Source organism: Gymnodraco acuticeps, unplaced genomic scaffold (assembly GCF_902827175.1).
Source record: "Gymnodraco acuticeps unplaced genomic scaffold, fGymAcu1.1, whole genome shotgun sequence".
Taxonomy (NCBI): domain Eukaryota; kingdom Metazoa; phylum Chordata; class Actinopteri; order Perciformes; family Bathydraconidae; genus Gymnodraco; species Gymnodraco acuticeps.
The window spans coordinates 3,173,691-3,199,697 of NW_022990583.1; the positions used below are offsets into that span (position 1 = coordinate 3,173,691).

General features: G+C 42.1%; 1 protein-coding gene across 1 annotated transcript; it reads right to left on the bottom strand.

Moving 5' to 3' along the window:
* Positions 1-9,808: 9,808 nt before the first annotated feature.
* On the bottom strand, positions 9,809-20,448 carry LOC117553866 (transcriptional repressor scratch 1-like). Its single transcript, XM_034227949.1, has 2 exons — positions 20,059-20,448; positions 9,809-14,528 (listed from the first exon to the last, which is right to left on the bottom strand). Exons 1-2 carry the CDS (start codon positions 20,165-20,167, stop codon positions 13,801-13,803), a joined length of 837 nt encoding a protein of 278 aa, XP_034083840.1. The 5' UTR covers positions 20,168-20,448; the 3' UTR covers positions 9,809-13,800.
* Positions 20,449-26,007: the final 5,559 nt, after the last annotated feature.

Sequence of the window (26,007 nt, forward strand, 5' to 3'; positions counted from 1 at the left end):
GAGAGAGAGAGAGAGAGAGAGAGAGAGAGAGAGAGAGAGACCTCCACTTCACTCTCATTTTTGCTTAGTTGTGCATAGAGGTGAAAATCAGCAGTGCTGCATTCAAAGAGTACTGCTCCTATGTATGTGTTAGTGCAATCGTGTGTATATGAGAGGAGTATTTGTGTGTTCGGGACTAACCTCGTATTATCCTATAATCCTTTGGTCCTGTTTTTATTTTCTTCATGCTGCTCTCACCTCTCTCTTTAACTGGCCTCAAGATTTGTATGACCTTGGAACCAATGCTAAACAGCTTTTAGTAAAATGACTAATGCTGATACTTAGCAGATTCAAAATGTTGTCCAGGAACATAACTGCAATTTAAGCCCAATCTTTATCCACATTTTAGCCATAAAAACAGTCATGAACTGTGATTTGTAACTTTAGTATAAACCAGTAGAGAGATCAAAGTGGCTTGGCTCAAGGAAACCTCCAGGGAGGAATTCATCCTGACTCAACCCTTAACTCTAAATGCTCTGGTGATGCTGATCAAATGAAGTGACAACATATATTCTGTACATCTATTTCAGTAGTGTAATATGAGAATATTCAGGGATGGCAGACTTGTATCTTGTGTATAATACTAGGCCACCTGTTATGTACTGTTTAAGTATGGTGGGTACCTTGTTAGTATGCTACTTCTAACAGACAGACCACCAAACTAATGTATTTTAAACATGCAGATAATCAAGATTAGAGAAAAGTCAAAGGAAGTTTTGTTTTCGGATTGGTTTGTGTTCCTGCTTTGTTTGTTTGTCAGCTTGATTACAGAAAAACTACTGGCCAGGTTTTCATGAAACTTGGTGGAACGGTATATCGTGGGTTAAGGAAGTATCCATTACGTTTTGTTATAAAATAGTTTATCCACATTGACCACCCAGAGGATCATTATGCAAAGAGGTTTTCTTTAGCAGAGTGTATGGTGATCATTAACATTAAAGAATGCTGTCCGCATAAGCAGCATTTTAACAGGTCGCCTGTTGAAAGGATCACTCCTTAGAAACAGAACAAGCTGCTGCAACAATAATATAGTATTGATACAACATTAAACCGCACCCATTGAAGTGCTGCAGAAGGATAGGTGAAATGCAGAAGTGAAGGCATTTGAAGGATTTGACAAATGTTAAAGGACCAAACTTTTGCCATTAAAATAAATAAGAGTCTACCGTGTGTATATGCAGAGTAAGGTTGTGTTATCCCCTTGCAAAGGCAGAGTAAACATACTGTAATGCTGCAGATGCTGGATGGATGACTCCCCCATTGACCATCACTATTATTGCTGATGCAGAACAGAGTGAGGACCCCTCCCATGACCACACACACTGTGCACCACCAGTGAATCCATTGCATGGTCACGTACGTGTGTGTATAGGGCAGTGTTTCTTATTCCGGTTACATAGATAATCACAGTAATTCAACAGGCCTGAGCTGAACTCGAGCAACAAGAGTCTCAGTCAACAGTGTCTGTGTGTTTCTCTGTGTGTGGGGGGGGGGGGTGGATGGAAGTGTGTGTGTGTGTGTGTACACGTATGTGTGTGTCAGCATGCAAGTGGTTGGCGCTATTAAACATTCACCGGCTCACTCAGCTGCTGCTGCTGCTGCTGCTGTTAGGCTCCCAATCTGGGTCAAGTCTCCCTCCTCTCCTCCCTGAGCTACCTCTATCCCTCCATCCTCTCGTCCTCCTCTCTCTCTCTCTACTCAACTCCCTTAGTGCTCTCTCTCTCTCTTTCTGTCTCATTCTTTTTCTCCTCCCACCTTCTCTCTTTCTTTCCCCCCCACCCCTGTTTCTCCCTCCCTCCCTCTCTCTCTCTGAGTATTTGCTCAGCTTCATAGCTCAGAGGCAAGCCGTGTTCTCATCCAGTGTCCAAGTCAAATAAAGATGCCTATAAATCTTTGAGGGACATGATGAATCATTTCTGTTATTTTCTGTGTGTGTGTGTGTGTGTGTGTGTGTGTGTGTGTGTGTGTGTGTGTGTGTGTGTGTGTGTGTGTTGTGTGTGTGTGTGTGTGTGTGTGTGTGTGTGTGTGTGTGTGTGTGTGTGTATAATGCAATGCCCTCCATGACTCAAGCTTAAATCTGTAAGTGCTAACATTGTGTAGTTGCAATTGGCAAATCTCAACCAATGGAGCGTTGTGTTAGTTTAGGAAGAACTGCTGCTTTGGCTTCAGCTGCTTTGTTCTTGCTTTTCCACCAGCGGCTCCTTCATCAGCTGCTCTGCTACCAGCGGACTCTTGACTCCAATCACACTCCTACAGGTGTACATGGCAGCCTCTGAGTCCTCACCATCCCTCTGCTGCCAGCCAACACAGTTTGCTGCTACAGCTCCCATGGCCTCCTCCTTATGCGCTAAGCTCCTGGTATTGTTGACTCCACTAAGATTCATTTCTTTCATGTATGACTTTGTTAAGGGGGATTAGTTCTCCCAGCAGAATCCTCATTCCTGCTCAAATTATTTTAGTGTCCTTGAGACTTCAATGTTTTCTAACCAAGCTCTCAGTGACCTGCTGGTTACTAACGTTTCTTGACGTAGTCCACATGGAACTGTCCACTGCACGCGTGATTGGAGTTAAGGAGTCCAATATCGGTTTATGGGTGTCGACAGCTGAAAAATTGAAGGAGCGGATATCTTAACCGATATATTTGTTTGCAGTCATTGGTCCTGAGAGGTCCTGAGAGGCCCTGAGAGGTCCTGGGATTGAGGGTGGGAGGGTTTATTTATTTTTATTTAAATTATTTTTTTTCCTTAGTTTTGTCCTCTTGTCTTATTGTTGTTATTGTTTGTTTTTCTGTATTTTTTGTAATGTGTGTTGATTGTACATTGTAATTTACTAAATGTGTGTGAATAAAAACATTTGATAAAAAAAAAAAAAGTTTTTTTTTCTAACAAATATAAGTATTTGCTGTGAATTCCTTACTGCAATGTCTCAGATTGAACTACTGTAGGTTGCATTACTGAGACAGAGTCATCAACAGCTATAACTTCCGAGGGGTGGAGGTATGCCCATTATTTTAAATGTGTAAGAAGAAAGGACAGGAATGTGACGGTAAGGTGCACTGCTGCAAACACAACATCAAACCTCTCTAAGCACCTCGAGGCAACATGCTAACACGAAGCTAGTAGCTAAATACCCCGAACCCAGAGTGATGATGTTGAGTGTGTGCCGACTTCGAACAAGCAGCAAAAACTAGAATTGTCACCGTTATTAACTTGTGTTATCTCTTCCTTATTGCAATAGAAGTTGTTGTGTGCACATGTAGGCCTAAGTTTTAAGTTTGGGCTATAGGCTGTTGCTGAGTAACGCAAAAGTAATGTAACGAGTTTATATAGAGAGTAACGAAGTAAAATCATATATTACTTTTTTTTTTAAAGTAATATGGAATATATTACTTTTTTTGAGTAACGACCCCATCACTGCTGATCACTGAACTAGTTCAACCAGTGACAGTTGAACGTTGTTGTTGCTCTGGTTTATTTCATGCATGGGTACATTTTGAGAGTAGCATCGCATCGGTAGAGTTATCCTAAATTCACTCCTATACAAAAATAAATGGTCTATTGTTAGTAATCACCAGGAACGTTTTTCAGTAGAAATGTCCATTGTCTCGCCTCAATCCACCTGCTTTGAGCATACCGTGGTTTTACGTTTGAACATCAGAGACTTTAGGTTCTTGTTTTGTTTCTAGATTTCTGCAACTAAATGAGGGAAACTTCACAACAGGCCACTAAACAATAAATAAAACATATCAGCGTCTCCTGTCACTGTGAGTGCAGGTAGCGCTGCTGCTGACGCTTCAACTCTGCTGCCTGCAGTGCACCACAGAAGTATCAAATTAGGAGCTACCGTATAACTCCCGTTATGATGTGTGTGTCCTTGTGTTTCTCTTTTATCTCTGTCTTATCTATACGGCTGACACCACAATACCGCATTGTGCCTAATGAATAACAAAATCATTTGTAGGACAGATGATGTGTTCCTGATTTTAATTTTTTACTAAGTCTATTTCCCGACCCGCAGCTGGCCTTAGAGCAGTCATGTCCTCTCGCTGAAACTGTGACTCATCAGCTGTAGGTGAGCTGTGTCGCCTTTAGCCAAACACAGATGAACACTCATGCACACATTTGGTCACACGCATGCAATTAGAGTGTTCCTACATATGCTCTCATATCTCACTTCTCTGTCTGTCTCGTTGCAGCGCCTGTCATCTCGTCATCACCGGTAACAGACTGACTAGAGACCAGTTTTACAGCTGTACTAGAGAGGGCCTGTTGCTACACAAGCTACAAGTGGCTGCTATTTTTAAGGTGAGAAATAGTGCTTACAGCTTGGACATCTTTTTAATATTTAATTTCCAGGGAAAGGGATTATTTGGCTGTTAGGATTTGTTGCAGAATCTTTGCCATTCCTTCCTGCAAATGCTCCTCTCTAAATGTGAATATTGTTGTTTGCTGATATCAAGTGTTACCGGAAAAGTGTGTGAATCTACAAGAACTGGATGTTAGCTGTCTGGAAACGGTAAAATGTTGTCAGTTTGCGAGTGTGTGCATGTGTAAAAAAGCAGCAAAGAAAGGAATTAATTGTCCTCCAGTTGCCATCATGTTATTGTACAGATCCATAGCACTTCTTGTAGTACACGCGTATTTGCACGTTGCATATTTAATAAGTTGTAGCAGACATTTCGCAGCTGTACATTTCATTACACAACGATAAATTGTTAATTGAGAAGGAATACCATTTGCAGTACAAAGACGACCGAGACTCCTCTGTGTAAATCTACTAGCTCAACATCTGTCCGCTTCGTTCCACACCTCCACCTACCAGAGCTATGAAAAGCATTTGTCTTTAGCCCGTTGATGTTTCTGGTGACAGCTGCCATCTCTACAAATAGCCCGGGATGTGGTGAGAACATTCACAGCCCTGTCCTGCGCTGCCTCGCTCTCAACATCAAGCACGTCTGGAGTGGGAGTTAAAGATGTGGCTACACTGAGACAGATATTTTACCATTCACTGTTCAGCAGCAGATAAAGAAGAATACAAGTATAATATCCTGTGTGTTTACCCGTACCCATGAGGGATCGTACCAAGCATGTTGCAACATCCCTTTTTTAAATTATTATAGGAGTGGCTGTGGGAGATTTTTAAAAGAATGTATGCAGTCACTATATGCAATTTGTATGAGGTCTAACAGCTGTACTGAAGATGCCAGTCACAGCATTTACACAGATAAGGCTTTATTTCTGTTTTGTGGAAAGCACATAAAACAGTACAGGAGGCGGGTGGCGCAGTGGGTTAGTGCGTTGGTGTTCGAATCAGGGGAGCACAGGTTCAAACCCCACTGAAGTCAGCATGTCGTTGTGTCCCTGGGTAAGACACTTCACCCCAAAGGGATCCTGTGGGGATTGCCCACAGTATTGAGTATGTAAGTCGCTTTGGATAAAAGCGTCTAACAAGTAACATGTAATATAATAATTGATATTTGGATGCAGCAGAAACAACATATGTTTACCTCTTAACTTGATATGGTGAGCAGTTGCTTATTTACACATCCAGCAGTGCAACATTATCATCCGTTGAGTCTGATTCCCTCTCTTTTAGCTCTGAGTTTGTTCTCAGCCAACTCCTGGGGGAAATAATCTGGCTCTTTAGCTGCTAAATGCTCCACTATGTTTACCCGCTAGTCTCTTACTGTGTCTGTCGGTCATTTGCTGTGAGCAGGTAGTGAACTGTGAGGTTTTTAGAGGATTTCTGGGGAAAACACCAGATTTAACTGTTTTACATTTAGAGATTAACACTTATTTTGAGTTTGATACATACTTGCAAAACCATTCAATGTTAAAAAAAAACCAGTACAGTCATCTATCTAGCCTAGTGCAAACTGATATTAGTAGTGCACATTTCACCACTGAATCTTTGCTTGCTGGCTCGTTCAAAAAGCTAAAGAGCATAACAAAATGTGCATTCATGTTTGTAAGGGTGAGAAAAGTGATAATTTAGCGGGAAAGCGAATAGGGGGACCAGTTAAAAGTCGCATGCTCTGCTGTTGTGCATTAGGCTGTTGTCTGTCGCTCAGTGTGACCGTTTGCTCGCCTGTGATTGAATGCTGATCTAACTGCTGTAGGAAAATATTTGATTGGCTGTATCGAAATATGGCGTTCATACAGGTATACTGATAATGTACCTTTCCCCCTTTTGTCTCTAATTTTCTCTGAGGAGAACACAGGACAAATGGCCTACAGTGCAGTTATGTTTGCTTTAGCAGACAAAAAAAAAGCAATTACATTTCAGTTGGACTTGTCTAAATTGATAAGCGCTATCCCAGCACAGCATGGCACGACTTAGTTCATAAAGCACATAATGATGCCTGCTTTGACAGATGACATCAGAGATCCCAGAGGAAGCTGGACTTATTACGGCCCTGCCTAATATTACAGAGGTTAGGTGGCGGAGTGACATGAATGAGAGGAGACACAACGAGAGGCGAGGGAGTGAGAAGAACGACAGAGAGGATGAGTGATGGGCTCATTACATGTCTGCTTTCTAAACCTGCAAAACATTTCCCACAGCTGGTCACAGACACATCTGAGGTCATCATTATTAGCCATGACATCACATTGTTAAACATCTGCTCTCTGACACATAATATGGTCCCAGATACTTGGTGTCTCTGGGGAGAACCAGCGTAGCCCTATTGAGCTGACTAAATTGCAGAGCTGTGCTTTCTTCAACAACAAAATAGGCTAATTCTGCTCATAAAGACACTTATAATATAGTAAGTGTTTATTTATGGCCCAATTACATCTTAGTATAATTCTCCGTGCGCCTGCATCAGCAAAACCTCCAAAACAAGCTTTTCTGTACTGCGGCATGCTAACAGAAGATACATCTCTGGACTTTTAACTCCTTACAAGCTCTGGTGCATCTTTAGATCATCATCTGGATGTTTTCTGGGCAAGTTCCCAACTTTAGGACTCTTCAGACTTTCTTTAGTCTGTGAAAATCTCAGTAAATTAGATCAACAGTCAACCAAATGAACCTAATGTTGCCAAATTGTGATACATTGGCTTTTGCTGGGTATGCTAGCTTCAATTCTGAACATTACTGTAAGAACTCTTGGACATCCTTTCAAACAGACCATGAAACCTGTTGACCACTCAGAGTTGAAAGGTTGGACATTTTGGTACAACGACAGGGTGGACATTTTGACCGTCAGTTAGCATGTTGGTTCCAACTAATTGTGACTAGCTGACTCTGGTATTTATTTTACTCTTATCCCTTCAAAATGTTCTTATTTTTCCTGTATATGTTTCCCTTTATTTAATTGCCATGCTAGCTAGTCAAATCGATCTCAGTTAAGATATGAGTTCAGTAGTGAGGCAGAAACAAATTAGGTGTGAGAGCGAAGACGAGGTAAAAGATGAAGAGCAGGATGAGGCAGAGGACAGATGAAGAGAGAGGAGTTTCTGAGGGACTATTAAAGCTGATCAAAATTAAAGTCAGCATGAGGTTAAATAAAGATGTTTATTTTACAATTGTGGACCATTAAATCTTACTATTTCCACCGGACACATTCACTATCGGAACATAACCTTTGGGCTGGTTGGATTTGATTTGCACCCTCAGCAATCTCTCATTCCCTGTGATGAGTAATCATTGATACACACACAGACACATGCGCGCGCGCACACACACACACACACGCAGAATGTTAATTTGACTTGCCAGGAAGGAAATTGTGAGTTTCGCCTGAGTTGGTCCCTGGACATGAATCTAAAGACTGTAGGGAGCGTGCAGAGCAATCAAGTGATAAAGCTTATTATCTGAGAGGAGCTATATTCTAAGACTTATTATCTACCAGGAGTTAAATGACTTTCAGGTCCTCAATGGCCTGATGGCCTGGTTTGACTCTGCAGGAGGGAGAAATGAGAGGAAGGAGAGGGGAGCACAAGGAGGGAGGAAGAAGCAGGTGATGGAGAAGGGGGATGATGGAGAAGAAAGAAACAGAGGAGAGGAGACAGGAGGGGAGAGAAAACCAGATGTGAGGAGAGGGGGAACAGCTGTAAAACTATGAGAACGAAAACAGAGATGAGGGGAAAAGGAGAAGTTTGAAGACAGGAGAACGGAGAAGGTGATTCATGGAGGTGGGCGGACACGTTCCTGTCTTTTTGTAACCAATTTGTGGCATAGGATGGTACTTCATAAAGCTGCGGAGAGATGCATGGTAGTTCTGAAAGTTAACCTCTATACTGTAGATACTGTAGTTGATTGCCTTGTACACGACACATGTTGGCATAGCAACAATATACATGTATTTTGACTTTTTGCGTGGAGCTAATTGCAGCAAGTTTTTAATGTAGCTCGACTCGAGAAGAGGTTTCCCTCTGCATGATATCATGTAACAGGTGATCATACAAACAAATTACAATGATCTTGTAAATAACATTTGTAATACATTCTTAAAATGTGGCCTAATGATTTCAAAATAAATAGAGAAAGAAGGAGACGTTAGGTCTAGCTAGCAAACGTTAGCTTGTCTTCAGACTTGTTACTAGCAATGCAGCTTCAGCAATGAGGATCTCCAAATTGCCAATTACACAGAAAGGTGTTGCTTTGAGGTGACGTCCAGCTGAAACAATGCCGGCGCAGGTCACCTTTAATTCAAAGTCACTGCAAGATAAGATTAGTTGGTCAGTTTCCCATGCTGCATGTCTGCAATGTCACCGGAAGCACACCTGGCTGCAGACCCACGGAGCCGCTGTGGAAACAATGAGACCCTCTGCCAGTTCAGAGGAACATCGTCAGGCACCGTTTCCTTTCCTTCAGTGTTCCTTTTTAGGAAAGAAAACAATTATTTTCAGTCTAGCAAGTGTTCAATTGTATCTCTACTTAAGTGTGTTTCAATTTCCATCTGTGTGTAACATTGCATATTTTCCCTCTAGTGTATCAGTTGATAACTTTTGCAAACATTCTGTCACGTGGAAACGTTGGATTTGTGCCTACACAAATTACAGTAAAAAAATATATACTTTCCCATGTATTTGTATTTTATTGACTCCTTATGTGCCTCTGTCCTTCACAGTATGTTTAGTGTATAGTGTGTATGTATAATCAAACGTATTTTAAGTGGTAATCAGCAGTTTAAGCATCAATGAAAGCATAGTTGATCGTTGTATCCACAGCCTGAATCAGATAGAAGTTAATACATACTTCCCCAACAGTGTTTTTGTTTCCAAACTCCAACATTTATAGTTCCATAATTAAGGTTATCGCTAAGATTTGAAACAAAGGGGCCTAAAGTGATTCCATACTTAACCACCGCTAAATGTTCAAATACAGAGTGAGCAAGCTGCTGTATTTAGCCATCCAGAAGCCCATTACTGGAGGATCGCTCCCAGCCTAAAGAGTGCTAATGAGCACACTGTGCACCAGTGTTAACCCAGGCCCTCTTTAAACATACAATATTGACAAAGCTAATACAAAGTATGTCCTGTGGAGTGCATAGCTGAGTGTTATTCCATGTAAATGAACACTCTTCTGACTCTAAGGTTAATTTATTTTATTAGCATTAACTGCCTTAAAAGCTACTCAAACAGAAAATACATTATAGGATTCAGAAGAGTTTAAAAGGAATGAAAGAAATACTCACCTACTGTACCAAGTGCAGCAAAGCAGCTACAGCTACTGCTCTTATTGTTTGTATCGGCTCGTTATGATCAACAGAATACTTTTTAAAACAAGATAAGACACAAAACTACGACACACTGCTCTGGTTGATTAAGATTATTCTTTATTATGAAGTGCCACAAAATGCTTTGTGTTCATTGTGCTTACATTGTCTGAATTCTGGCTCAAAAAAAACCCAGGGGGTCTCCTCTCTGCAACAGAGAGCCAAACCCCCCGAGATAAGGTGTGTTAGATATCGCTATACAGCAGTACAAATGTCTCAATCCAAAGGATTCTTTACAAACCCATTTGCAATAAATGATTATTTAGGTTATCATCATTCTTTAACTTGGAAATACAAAAAAAGAAGAGAGGTCAAGCTAGTACAAGGTTTTTTAATTATTCTCTACCTGAATTCTAGTTAGTTTCATTGTGCTACTTTCTTTAAGGTGGAGATGAGTAGAATGGAAGTGCTTATAGAGGACAGACCTGGAGCTCGCCCAGAGACAGACGCACACGCAGCTTTCCTGCCTCAAAACCGGTACAAACAGCCGCCCAACAACATCTCAACAAATACCCTTAAGACGTTTAGACTGCAGTGCAAAGTTTCAAAGAGGTTTTTTATACACAAAGATACGATTAATGGTACGTAAACAGCAGCGGGAGACATCGCTGCCAGAGAGCCCATCAGTGGTTTCTGTAACAACGTTGTACCCTAAACACTTTGATCTGTAATGACAACAGGAACTGTCCTATCGCTTTTCTTGCTCGCATCGAGATTCAATAAAAAAACTATTTTAAAGTCAGCAGTTAAAATAAAAACCATATTATTCTTTATATCTCTAAGGTGTTTTAAGAAAAAATAAAGGTAATGCTGTTTTTCTTTGCATATACTGTGCCGTAGGCTTCTTAATATACAAATGAACTTGTGTTATTTATTTTGAGAATTTGGACAAGTCTGAAAATCACTGATAACGAGACAAATGCCCGCCCTAATAAGTTAAAGCTCTATGACTAAATGTCTGATACAATTCAAGTGATTGCAGCTGAAATCAGGCAGAGAGATAAGAGACCTGTAGTTTGCTGACTCACACTCTCACTGCTTCTATCACAACAGAAACCGCCTCTTTCTCATTGACTTCTTACAATCAAATACTTCTTTGTGAAATAATTAAAGATCCTATCGTCTCCTGCAACACAAGCCTTTCAATGCAAAATGTTTACTTCTCACTTCAGAGCAGATCTGTCCGCCTTTGATGTCACACAGGTCCAATAACTTTATCTCTGGGATGTTAATTAAATTAGGTAATGGGTCCATGTATCAGTGCAGACTCTCCTTTTGTCCCTAAAACCCTAAATGGTGTTGGATATCAATCAACTCCATCTCTAATTGAGTAATCTTATGCCTGAGGAAGCACTGTAATTATCAAAACTTCCTCTGTCAGAGATTCACATTTAAATATTAAACCCATTTTCAACCCATTTTCTTTTCAATTGTTGGAAGATTGACTGTAGACACAAATTCTCCCCGTGTGTCTCTCATCAAAGCTCAACAGCAGGCACAGTGTGCTCTCATGTGTGGGCATGCAAAGTTACAATGATAAATATGGCATTTAAAACAAGCACTTGATGTTTTGTGCAGATCTGTGTCCTCAGTCTGTCTCTCAGGAAACTCCAGGGATCTGTAGAAAAGGTTTCTGAGCTGCAGAGAACTGGGTTCAGCAACACTGGTATTGGCCGCCTAAATAAAAGGTTAAACCATCTATGGGTTGGGGTGGATTAGAGTTAGCCTGTCTGTAGGTATATCGCTCATAGAGTTAGCCCATGGTCGGCCCAGTAGGGTTAAATGGGGCCTACTGCAGAATAATCTTTGCCAAATGTATCTGTCGGACTGTAACGGTTGAGCCTTCCAGCTAAAGTGCATGCTTTCTCTGCGGTTGAAGAATGCACGCTTTATGGTTTGGAAGTGCACTGGAAGGCTAGTTGAATAATGCATTGCATTTCAAGTTGACCTCGGTCCAACTTCAACAATGCACCAAACTCGGATCTCTATTGAAGGAATGCTACAGTACGAACACTATACCTGCTATCATTTTGGTAACCATTGTGATATTAAAAGATCTGTTAAAGCCCATTATTATTTGGCTGCATGACACAGAACATTTGTTTTGTGCCGTTTTAACATCTGCGTACCTTTTTAATAATCTGTTGAATGTCCAATGATCCAGTCCGACTAAACTGTTGTCAAGCTTAATCCAAGATACTGTTAGCAGCCTTATGTGATGCTAGAGTTAGCTTAGCATAGGTCTGACGGGTTAGAGTTAGCCTAGCAAAGTTCTAACAGGGTTAGCGTTAGCCTAGCACAGGTCTGACAGGTTAGAGTTAGTCTTGCACAGGTCTGACAGGGTTAGATTGAACCTAGCACAGGTCTGACAGGTTAGAGTTAGCCTAGCACAGGTCTGACAGGTTAGAGTTAGCCTAGCACAGTTCTGACTGGTTAGAGTTAGCTTAGCACAGGTCTGACAGGGTTAGAGTTCGCTTAGCATAGTTCTGACAGGTTAGAGTTAGCCTAGCACAGGTCTGATAGGGTTAGAGTTAGCTTAGCATAGTTCTGACAGGTTAGAGTTAGCCTAGCACAGGTCTGACAGGGTTAGAGTTAGCTTAGCACAGGTCTGACAGGGTTAGATTGAACCTAGCACAGGTCTGACAGGTTAGAGTTAGCCTAGCACAGGTCTGACAGGTTAGAGTTAGCCTAGCACAGGTGACAGGTCTGACAGGTTAGCGTTAGCCTAGCACAGTTCTGACTGGTTAGTTAGCCTAGCACAGGTCTGATAGGGTTAGAGTTAGCTTAGCATAGTTCTGACAGGTTAGAGTTAGCCTAGCACAGGTCTGACAGGGTTAGAGTTAGCTTAGCATAGTTCTGACAAGGTTTTAGTTATCCCACAATAGGCCCACACCCAGCAGGCAGCTGACCCCGGCCTCTCTAGCCTACATCCTACTTTAGTTCTACTCACTAAGAGGCAGGCAGTGCATAACAAGAGAGGAAAGACAGGACTTTTCTTTTTGTTACTCTAACACTACATTGGCATGTTCCCTGATGTCTGTAATATTAGTTTTTTTCTGTTTATGACTATAGGTGAAGTAAGACATACCTGATTTTTAAACTGCTATACAGTAGTAGGTAATACTTCATAACTTCATCATAAAATACCATGCATTAGGTGATTATTGCTTTTAAAGAGTCCTACGGAGGCTCCAAGAGAAAAAATATTGCCCTCACGTTCTATTTATAGGAATTTGGCAAAGAAATCATAAGCTTTTTATGACGTTGGCATAGATTTCATAATTTTTTTGCATGCAATAACGTTAATACGAAAAGAAAAAAAAGGTAAACAACATAATAAGAAAAAATAATACTTAAAAAAGTGACATATGCTTTGGCCTGTAGTGATAAAAGAGGTTGGCAAATATCCTACATACATATACAGAAATTAAAGTGCAACAAATAAGTTAACGCTATCACTTCAATGTGACTCAATCAAGTATAAAGATATAACAAATACAAAATCATGTTCAAATAAATAAGTAAATAAATAAATAGTTTTTACCTCAGTAGTGGAGAGAATATGGTCACTTGGTGCAGCAGAACATTAGTATTATCATTATTATTACTATTATTATTACTATTATTCCCCAATAAACAAAATGGGAAGGAGAAAACCTCTTTCACTGCGTCTCAGTGCAGGTAACCATGGAGATATAGGCTTATTATTGTCTGTCGTCCTCATCAGTGTCCCAAAGTCTATGTATCTAGATGCCAGAAGGAAGCCGTGTTAGTATTATTGTCTCCATCCAGAACGGACAGAGGAAGAGGAGGTGAAGAGTTTTTGAGGAAGTGCATGCGTCGATCAGTTAAATCCTTAAGTGGACAAATCTCAAGGAGAAAAATTGTGCTATCATCATGAATAGGCTCCGTTAGAGAGGAGGAGGAGGGAAGCAAGGTCATATTCTGACCAAAAATAGATTGTTTGTGTCTGCAGTTCAGTCTGTAAGGATAATGGTAATCTATGTCTGCAGTTTGTGTTTTATCTATGCAGGGGGTCATGCATCGAGGGGCCCGAGAGGAGAGTAGGGGCCTTTGAAGCAAGCGGACTCGTAGTGCTTGTTCAGGTAACTCTTGAGCGCAAAGGTCTTGTCGCAGCGTTTACACTTGAAGTGCTTGAAGGCCGAGTGGGTCTGCATGTGAGCGCGCAGGTTGGAGCGGTCGGCGAAGGCCTTGCCGCAGTGGGCGCATCCGAACGGCTTCTCGCCCGTGTGAGAGCGCATGTGGCCCTGTAAAAGCCACGGCCGACTGAAGGCTTTCGCACACACGTCACACTTGTGTTTGAGATCGTGAGTGAGCAGGTGCATGGCCATGGCGGGCATGGACACGTACACCTTCGCGCAGGTCGGACATTTCTTCGCCATCTTGCTGTCCAGCGAGCGGTGTGTCTGTTTGTGCCGGCTCAGGTTGGAAGACGTGGCGTAGGTTTTGCCGCACTCGTTGCAGCTGTGCCTCTGGATGGTCCGGGGGCTGCTGATGGCTTTCCTCCTCGAGCGGCCATCGCTGATGAAGAAGGCGTCGACTGAGTAACCGTCGCTCACCGCAGCGTCCCCGTTGATGTAGCCGTCAGTGATTTCTGAGCTAGGACTGTCAGGGGACTCGGAGTCAGGGGCCCCGTATTCACTGTGGACCCCATCGTAGGGGGGCTCGGGGGAGGGCACCTTGAGCCCACCGTCACTCTCACCATCGTACACGACGGGGCTGATGTAGTCACTGATGTAACCAGCTGCCATGGAAGAAAGAAAACAGTGAGAGGTTATAGAAATTAAAGGAGACATATGAGTAACATTTTCATGTGGTTATATTTAGTTTTATAGAACAAGCAGTAATGTTTCTCACACTGTCCTTCTAAATAAATCAGTGTGTAAATTGCCCCATTAAAGTGCGGTAAAGCCACCCCTCCCAAAAATGCCCGGTGTGCTCTAATTGGCTTGCTATAAAGATAACCGCACCTTTGGAAAGGTGATTCTTAGACTGTGGGTGGAGAAACTCAAATTAGGGGTGCTATATTTTAATGAACCTGCATGTGACATGGGGAGCCACATCTTGTTGAATCATATGTTGTCCGACTGTGGCAGCCCACATAAAACACATACAAGTTTTTACGACATGTACATTTAAAAAAAAAAAAAGAATACTAAAAGCTGTTTATAGTGAAGCATGGCAATGGAAACAAAGACGTAGGGACTCGGATGTAGGTGCTGGACCGTACTGTAGCACTGACATAACTTGAACTATTTCTGCTAAAAAGTTAACAATAATTGAGAGTCAGACCTAAACATTTCATGTTTTATTATCTTTGCTTTCAAATGAGTGTTTTTAAATGGCATTTTATAATATATGTTTCTTAATGCTCTTAATGTCTTTCATTTTTGTAAAGCACCTTGAATTGCCTTGTGTTGAAAGGTGCTACAGTATATTGATAAACTTGCCTTGCCTTGCCAGGAATAAAATGCTATATTAAAATTAATGAATATAAAAAAGGATGATCAAACACCCCCCCCCCCCCCCCCCCCCCATCAGAGACCTGCGGTTCATACACCAGCACGTAGTGTGAGTGACATTCTCGACTGCACACACCTGCGTAACAGGGACTCAACAGGGGAAATTTTGATTAACGCCATTAAATAGCTTTAGCCAGCTGGACAGGAAGAACAGAGTGAAATCAGATAGTCCTCTTTTCTCCAGCTTATCCTCCTTCACAGAGACAGTAATGCAGCACTTCACTTTCCTGACCAGCTTTACACCGTCTGAATTGGTGAAATTGAACAAGTGCTTACTCAGTGATGTAAACAACCACACCATTAGAGAGGTACATCTCGCCTGATACAGCTGCACGGTGTTTTCCTGCTCCTACATTCCACTTGAGTGCATTTAGTACAAAACCTAGAGACGTTAGGTTGACGTGAATATTCAGCGTGTTCATTCAACCAGTCACTTGTTTCTAGCATGTTACTGCATATGGTGTGTAGGAACAGCATTAGGGCGTTCACTAAGTGCTGTGGATGGACACACACACTGACACGAAAGGCAGCTCTGTATGTCTTTAGAAATCTTACGCATTTTTCCTCTAAGTTGAAAGAGAAGAGAACCAAAGATGGAAACACTTCAACCGAACAAAAAGAGCCGATCAACATTTCTTTTAAAAACGTTACATGTATTTATAAGACTTCTATCCACAAGATCATCCGTGGTTTTATCGAATATGTTTTGTGTTGTGCTGTTTCTTAGAGGTGCAGAGGGTTAAGGTCCTCCTCTCAATAAAATGCACTGAAAAAGACTTGAATAGGCTGCCACATGTCAGGTGTAGAAGTACACCGAATACTGTATTCGTCATAATGGCTGTGTATCTGCAAGAATCTGGTGGTACGGCCCAAACTGTCACGATACAGGGCTGACAATTACAAAATAGTGTGATAATGCAAGCATTTGTTACAATGCACTTTTTAAATCTAATATTAGGAAAACAAGTAAGAAGATGTTACTTTGAAATCAGAGCAGTGGGATCTAACAACATACAAGTAGTGTAACAGCTAACAGTCCAGATTCAGTTTACATCCATGTCACTACAAAATGTCATGTGTTTAGACATGTGTGCAAAATTATCATTATTAGCTAAAAGCTAATAATGATCATTCTTAAATTATGACTGAAAACGTGTTTTGCAAGGTCACAGCGACCTTGACTTTGACCATCATCAGTTCATCCTTGAAACAAAACATAATATTCTGATAGTGATATGTGTCGTTATCCTCTTCCCATCCTACTAGTCATCCTAATAGGCACAGTCCTACCTGCATACTGCTGCGGCTATATGTCCAAATCCAACGCCTGCATTAAACCTTCCTAAGTACTCTAAAGGAAGACCTCAACTCACAATTAGCAGCAGCAACTGTAACTACTTCCAACAACTGTAAACATATGTGGAAGTCTGAATTGGCATATTGCAACGCAGAACATCTGTCTCACTCCTGCACACCTGTGGAGTGTAAAAAAAGCCCGCAGTATTAGTCTATATATAATTCAGCAATATACCTCCTCTCAGTTCTCAAAGGTTGCAATTTAAATCCCATCCTCTGAGAAAGATAAATGCACACAGGCTGACCCTGAACTTGAGAAAGCTGATTTAGGCGGTGAAAAGGAGCATCAGCACCACGGACAGCTCCAGTGCGGAGCAGGTCGATGGCACGGTGACAGCAGGGCTGCTGCACAGGCTTAGTCAGTGCGGGCAACAGCGTGCTGTTCACACATCAGGGGGCTGAAGAGCTGCATGGCAAGCCTTTTGGGGAAAGTACAGTTACTAAAACTCCTCCTAAAGCTATGCAGATGTACAGTATGTGAGCAGGTTGGAGGGGGCTGTGACGTATGTTTTTTAGGAGTGTACTGTATATAGAATCGGAGGGATGAAACCCTCTTTAATGGTTTAATTCACACAAAAAGAAATTGCCTCTGCATTTAACTAGTACTAGGAGCAGTGGGCAGCTATTGAACAGCGCCCAGGGGGCAATGGGAGTGGGTGTCCGGTGCCATGCTCAAGGGCACCACGGCAGGGCCCAGGAGGTGAACTCTCCAAGTACCAGTCCACACTCCATTAGGTCTAGTCGGGGACTTGAACCAAGCTTGAATCCAAGTCCCTACTGACTGAGCCACTGCCGGACATGTGAAGTGTGTTTGTCTACATCACTACACACTATTAAATACCAACTATGTGCAATATACATGCTGTTAAAAACTGTGCAATATATACCTGGCTGCTAAATCCTCAGAACTGTTACAGAGTGTGTTTTTTTGTAAAATGTGTAACTTTTTTTATTATAATTTCTTTTTGTATCTTTAGTACTTTTTTGTAAGCATGCTTAGGTAACATTAAGCTGTCGTTGGCTCTTTTCTGCTGTAACAATGTACATTGTACCTCTGTTGGGCTAATACAGGTATTCTCATTAGGAAATGCATGTCAAGAAACCATACACAACTGCAGATATAGTAAATGACTAAATACTTATATCTACATAAAATACCTTGAGATTAAGTCACCAGGAAGACCGGAGGTTACATTTGAAGTCAATGTAATATGTGTATGATGTAAAGGGAAACCTGTCATCAAAACATGAATTATAAGTGCTATTAGTATTTACTTTTTCTCCCTTTTAAGAAGTTGTTATTATTAAATCCAATCTCTTGGAGGAGTACTTTTGAGATGCAGAAGCAACACGCTCTGTGACGACGCATATCTGTCTGCACACGATAACAGCCTCCACACATCCCAACTGAATACACAGTCCCATCGCACACAACGCACTGAGCACGGGTGAGATATCAGTTATTCCAAAAGCCGGTTCGTTTTGAGCAGAGAGTCGCTCCTAACGCAGTCTTTACAGCTTAATGCAGCTTCCACATACAGTACAACTACGCCTGTGTTGTACTGTATGTGGAAGCTGCATTAAGCTGTTCCCGTCAGATGTTAGGGGGTAGAGACAAAAGGTGGGCCGGGACACGCAGCTGCTGAGCCGGCAGATCGCGTGTCGAGCCGGCAGATCGCGTGTCGAGCCGAGCGGGGCTTGTTAACCTCGGCATTATAAATACACCGCTGACAGCTCTTTGCTTTACGAGCAGAGGCATGCAGGCAAGACTGCGCACAGAGCACACATAGCACACATGTTGGTGTGCAACAGTGTGACAATGACATTGGTGGTGGAAGCAGTCCATCAGTTACATTGCAAAGGCATCTCAGGGTTTTGGTGTAAAATGTGACGCACACAGTCACAGGGGGGGGGGAGTTCACAGCTTCAGGAGCAAAGAGGCAGAACTACACAATGAGTCACTCTGTCGTCAACATATCGAGGTGGTTTGTTACACCTAATGAGCTCATCAAAAATAATTTGATTGTAAAATACCATATTCATGATGGTACAAACTAATGATTTAAAATGTGACTTCCATTCAGAATCTGTTACCTGTAACTTATATTCAACAGATCATCCGTGGGAGAGGTGCAGTTAGGGAGGTACATTCTGGTTGTTGTGATATTGTTACAAAGCCTTTTGGGATGCTTGTATTCATAAAGAATAATACATATCATTATATAATAACAATAATATGTAATCCAGGCAGGATATCGCCCTATAGAAATCTGCATACACTGCAGAAATAGGACAGCTATATCTGAACACGGGGCACATGCAGAATGCAGACTATAAGCTTGTAATGGGGATCATTTCATAAACAATCAATAACAATAGATTGGTGGTAATCGTCCTGGACACAGCGCTGTTACATGAAGAAGAACAACAGCTGCTTATTTGGGCTTCACCCGGACACTTTACAACACTGTACGAATACTGTCATGTTTTGTCAGCTAATTGTCCGTATAAAAGATCTGCCCCCTTGCACACAAGGACAACACTTTGACTTTGACAGAGCTTGTTAATTCCCCTTAAGCAAGTTAAAGCGCAGCACATAATAATAACCTCAGTCCTGTCTTTATCTCTTTTAACCTCATTTAGCCTGCGTAGGGGGGGCAGAGTCCCTGCTGACCGAGGGCCAAAATCGATGATTCATGAGACGCGCTGGATTTAGTTGATTTCTCAAGTGACCTTTCCGCTCCAGTGGCAAGTCAACTCCTACAACCGAGCAAACGCTTCAAATCAACTGTTGGATTGTGGGTGGTATCGTTAAGCTGTAGTTAAGGTTTGCAGCTCCTCAGTGTTTTATGGTGCCAAATCGTGTAGAATGACTTGTAATGGACTGCTTAGTGCAGGGCTTTGATGCTTTTATCATCCAGCATAAAGGTAATAACTGTCCAATGTCTGAGCTGTCTGCCAGTGTGCTTAATCAATAATGATAGGCTCTGCCTGTAGGCTACACCCACATCACCTACAGGTAGCAACAACACTGTCACATGGTTCAAAGAGCAAGGATATGTGACAGGATATAACAAGAGCAGGTAACACTACATGCAAACTGGATAATGCTATGCTAATTACATCTTTGAGTTTCTGTGATAAATGTATAGTTATTTGTGTTAAGAATTGCAGCTCTACATGGCTATTGGGGTCAATAAATAAAAGAACAATCACAAGGACTCCCTCCAGGATCCACCTCACAGTCACATGCTAAAGCCTTATTTTTGGAAACAGCATTGTTAGGCTCCCTGCCTCTCCCCCTCTTCCTCCTCCTCCTCCTCCTCCTCCTCCTCTGTCAGAGAGACTTGTTTTTGAGACACCTGTTAGTGCTCGCGGTGCAGCAGCCTGACCTACCTTTGTCATGGAGCCGCAGGCTGAGGTCTGTCCGGTGCCGGTAGACATTCCCCAAATCATGCGTGAAATCATCAAGTTTCACCTTTTTCACCAGGAAAGACCTTGGCATGGTGCTGCGACACCGACACACACACACTCACAAACACAACAACACACGCACAAACACAGCCGTTTTCCGACGACCTGGCCAGCGTGCTGACTCGCCCGATACACACCAGAGGAAGACTGTTTCGGAAGAGAGCGAGTTGCTCCGTTAAAACTGTCCAACCAGCGCTTAGTTAGTATGTCTTTAGTTTGTCTGTCTGACCGTCCCCGTGCTTTAGTCCTCGTGCAGAGTGGGTGAGAAATGCAACTTCAGCACCGGACAGCTCCCTCCGGGGGGGGGGGGGGGGGGGGGGGGGGGGGGGGGCTCGCGTACTCTTTTCTCGCAGGCAGGCGGCAGATCAGAGGACAGAGGCTCGTGAGCAGTCAACAAAAATAAACAAAATAAAAGGTAAGGGAGGCAACCTGCAGCGCGTGCGGCGGCTCTCGGGTCCTTCTAAAGAAGAGGAAGAAGAGATTGAGGAGGAGGGAGGGATGCGAAGGAAATAAGAGGGGGGTAGGGGGGAGGAAGATTTTGGAAGCTCTTCAAAAGAAAGATGTCGGGCACCTTGTCCAATTTCCTTTTTGCCGCCGAAATAGTCCTTTATTCCCGTTAATGACGAGTACTTAGGACGGTGCAAATCACAACGAGACTCCCTGTGGGCGAGTGAATCAACAGCGTCCCCTCTTTCTCTTTTAGTATCCCTCTCTCTTCTCTCTCTCTTCCCCTCGGTCTTTCTTTCTGCTGCGTCCGCGAGGTGTTCCCGTGAGTGTGCCGTCTCGCGATCAGCTGTTGGCATTTATACGGAGCGCGCGCGAGAGAAAGAGAGAGAGAGAAAGAGAGAGAGAGGGGAGATGGAGGGGTAGACACATGGGTAGAGGGAGTGCTTAATTTAATGCATCCCGCATCCCTGGGGAGCGGCGACTGGCCCGGATGATTTATTGAAGCTGTTATCAACTCCTCCCCCCCCCCCTTTTTTTACTTTCTTTCTCTGTCTTTCATTCTCACCACTTTCTCTCTCTCTTTTCGTTTTGTAAGCGTGCGTGTGCGTGTGTGCGCGTGTGTTGAGGCACCATGTTTTGGGGAGATAGGAATGGAACTTGTTGTTTTTAGTTTGTTTTTTCAAGTGCTCATCGATTTCATTCAGCTATCGTAGTGCATTGCACTAAATTTAAATATTGTCCCATTGTGTATGATTATTGGGAGACTGTTTACTTTTTTTTGTTTCTTCTTCTTTTATCACCTACCACGCGATGACATGTATTATACGGGGGGATATTAACTTGCTGAGAGCCCCGTAATTATAATTAATGTGGCCCTGAAGGCAAATGGGTGTAGACCAAATGGAGTGTTTTACACTGAGTGCCGGGTTAATATGGGCGTAGAGTAATATCTGCTCCAGGGTCACACTGGGTTCACGGGCAAGTTTTACTGCACGATCGAGGATTGTCTCTGCTCCGTGTCGATATTATGCAACAACAACAGCATCAACAAAGATCATTTGAGAGATTAATTAATCATGTGCTGTGAAGACTTCCTTTATTTTGCCTCCCTTTCTTTCTGTTTTCTTATCCTTCTCAGCCCCACTTTTCATGAATTATAAGTAAAATAATATCAATTTTCTATAAGAAAAAAATATATAATACACATGTGCTTCTGACATGTTTGTCATAGTCCACAGATCATAACAACACGTTGGATTCAAGTATTACAACATTAAGAATGCATAGACAATCTAATATGCTGTCAAGTTTGATGTTTTCCTAAACAGCAGCTTGGGACCGTAAAATGAATACTGGCAGGTTTTAAGTGGTTCATAATATCACTTTATCACGTTGAGACCGAATGATGCTGCATAAATATATTTTAATTAGTCCCAGGGTGTAAAAGTTCACATTACTGTGTTGGGATTTTAAAGTATTGCTGTGTTTTAATGAGGCAGGTATATAGAGGACACATGGACTCAGGTTTGAAAGTGGCTGAACATCTGGTAAAGGTTAGAGGAAACTCAGCGGATGACTCAGATCTACTGAGAGAACACATTTAAAGATCAAGTGTTCACTGTGAAGGAGAGTCGTATCAACTCCACAATCAGGGTTTATTATTAGTACGTTGATTCTCAAGACGTATACCTTGATAATGACTCAGGAAGTTACATGCCGATTTACAGAAGCATGTTGCCCATAAACTACATGTCCCACAATGCATCTAAAATGTGATGAATTTGACTGTTTTTTCTTCAAAATATGAGAATTTGAATTTTTCTCAGAATTTGACTTTTTTTTCAAAACGTTGCTTTTTCCCCCCATATTTCTTTTTTTTTACCTAAGTTATTACCCTATCCGATAATAATCCAATACAGAGGCAATAATGTAATATAATACATCATTTTATATATATTAAATATTTATATAGTCTTAAAGTTACAACCGGCCCTTTGAGTGAAACCATAATTCCAATGTGGCCCGTGATTACATTGAGTTTGACACCCCTGGATTAAAACACAGTTTTTCTATACTCTTGTACTAATTGCAGATCTTACATGTGAATTTTTTATGATAGAAGTGCAGTTTGTGAATATTATCCCCAAAGCAGGGAAAAAAGGATGATTGGTTTCTCCCCTACTTTCCTTTGTTTTTTACGATTGTAGAATTTGAACTCACACTAACGGGTATGCGCATAAAAGGCGTTTCATTCAAAGATTTCTGTATGTGGGTCAACAGGCAGGGGTAAACATATTCATCAATTAGGTATTACGTGTATTTGGAAAGTCATTATCAATGATTTTCCATTAGGAAGGAGATGTCCATGCCTGTCATCTCGTGAGTTGTTGGACATGTCTTTCTTGATTGAGAGTTTGCTAGTTGAATAAATTAACTTTTGTCAAACAGATGGAGGAGGACAGTGAAAATGTTGTGTTAGAAATGTTGCAGAAGGATGAGTTTTCTTGCGTAGTTAACCATTTTAATGAGCTGGGTGGTGGTGATGAAGACTGAACGGACTGAAGCATCTGGGTCATTTAAGCTTGATGCATGGACATCTAGGGGCCACAAATAATTCACTCTTTGTTTATGTAGTATTGATTACCAGCCGAAGGACTGGCACAATATGTGTGTTCTATTTGTTTGATGATGACTCATGGCTGTGGAAGTATTATGTGTGCGTGCGTGCGTGCGTGTGTGTGCGTGTGTGTGTGTGTGTGTGTGTGTGTGTGTGTGTGTGTGTGTGTGTGTGTGTGTGTGTGTGTGTGTGTGTGTGTGTGTGTGTGTGTGTGTGTGTGTGTGTGTGTGTGTGTGTGTGTGTGTGTGTGTGTGTGCTGTGATACCAGTCCATCTGTTGTCCTTAATCAGGGGAAGAGCAGATGAGTTCCATCACCTGGAGATTGGCTCAGGGAGGTCCAATTAAACACACGCATGCACACGCACTACTGACTTTACACACACAATAAACAAGCACCTCTACAACAACTGTCAGTCGACAGAAATAACCTACAGGATTAGGAACACATTTCATCATCATTAGAGGTCATGTGGGCACACACACACACACACACACACACACACACACACACACACACACACACACACACACACACACAACCTTACAGCTGAGGACATATGGACAGAAACAAACACAGTCAGGCTTGCACAAACATCAATGTATTACTGAAAAGTGTTCTAGTTTCTGACTGAACACAATCAAAGGCATCTGGTATTTTCAAACTCGGATCAACTGTAAAATCTCACAGCAAAGAATAAACACCTTACGGACAGCGAGTCACTCGTTGTGTCTCCTTCAGATTGAGGATGTGAGATTTCTAAAGATGGAAGGGACAATATTTCAACCTGGAAAGCTCGGGTGTTCTCTCGTTGGTGTCGTCCTCACACCTCACTTTATTTTTGGGACAAGTTGTCAGCGGGTCTTGTGAGTAACCCAAAAAAAGTTTGGTTAAATATACAGACAACACATCCTCAAAATGTACTGATACAGACATTCCGTTTTTGCTTTATGTCAACTGCAACTACAGGTACAAAATCATAGTTTCCCTTAATGTATCCATCATCATTACACTGGCTTATAAAGCAACACAGTATAACTAAGTTGACAGTTGACTGCAGAGCTTAATGTCCGTGAAAGACATCACTTTTACCTCTTAGTGCAAAAAGGATGTTCAGTGTCTGAATTATGCGACAGGAAACGTTGTTGCAAGATGTTATGTGTGTAATCTGCATATAATGTCTGTGATACATCATTGCTTAACTGCAAGACTTTCAAAGTATGCCAAGCTGCTGCCCATAAAGACATAATTGAACATATTTGAATTTGAATGAATACATTACATTTGAATGTTTCACAGTACTTGAAAATAGATTAAGCATGATCAGTAAAAATAATGCAACGTTTGAAATCTTGTTTTTATGTAGTGAGGGATCCTGCCTCTGTTGCTCCTCATTTGCTCCATATCGTAAGGAGTGGGATTGTGTGTGTGTGTGTGTGTGTGTGTGTGTGTGTGTGTGTGTGTGTGTGTGTGTGTGTGTGTGTGTGTGTGTGTGTGTGTGTGTGTGTGTGTGTGTGTGTGTGTGTGTGTGTGTGTGTGTGTGTGTGTGTGTGTGTGTGTGTGTGTGTGTGTGTGTGCGTGCGTGCGTGCGTGCGTGCGTGCGTGTGTGTGTGTGTGTGTGTGTGTGTGTGTGTGTGTGTGTGTGTGTGTGTGTGTGTGTGTGTGCGTGTGCTGCAGGTGCGTGTGTCAGACGCTGCTCTGAGGTTAGCAGTGATAGATGTCCTGTGTGGACACATGTGTTGTACACCGAACATGGAGCCGCTGCCCAGCTGGTCTGTGTCCATGTGTGTGTGTGTGTGTGTGTGGTGTGTGTGTGTGTGTGTGTGTGTGTGTGTGTGTGTGTGTGTGTGTGTGTGTGTGTGTGTGTGTGTGTGTGTGTGTGTGTGTGTGTGTGTGTGTGTGTGTGTGTGTGTGTGTGTGTGTGTGTGTGTGTGTGTGTGTGTGTGTGTTACATGTGTTGGAAGTTTTTCCTTGTACGATGTGAGGGTCTAAGGATAGAGGGTGTCACTTTTCTCATCCTGATATTCTGAACAAACTGTGCTGTTGTATTTGCTGTAAAGTGTCTCTACTGTAGGCTAATTTTATTGTATGTACAGCACTTTGGCTCGACCAAAAATCGTTTATAAATGTGCTTTATAAATAAAACTTGATTTGATTTGATTTGATTTGATGTGACAATCAGGCAGCTGCTGCTTTACACCCCCAAATGAACATATGCACACATACACAGCAAATGGTTTGCTACAATTACACACAGTGTGCTTCCAGAGTCATGACTCATTCTCCACATGGACAACACACACTGCCTGGACTGAACAGATGTATTCATATCTGTAGAAGTGTTTCTAGCACCATAGTGAAAAAGGTCAATAGTGCATAAGGTCCCATTGCTTATGTTATACAGATAAGAAACAGATATCAGTGTGTGAGTGTTCACTTGTTTTACTCCTGCTTAGCAAAAGGTCATAGCATTGTCTTTCTTACCCCTGAGATGCAGGTGGGTTTAGTGTTTAGCAGTGAGATCTTGAGTTCTTACTTTTAGCCCAGTGTCTTATCAAGGAGCGTGAAAAGTCAACATATATGTCTGTCTCTTTGCCTCTCAGTTCGTCTTTTCTGAAGGTGAGCCTTGTTCTGTTCTGTCGCAGTAACGCTAAATATTGCTGAGCAGCTCTTCTCATCAGGCACACACACGCACACACACACTCGCACACAAAGACTCCTGCACATGCACACTTGCAGACACATGCAGAAGTGCTGGGCTAGGGGAGAAATGTGGCCTGTTTCTTTGCAGTTTTTGATGACTCCCGCT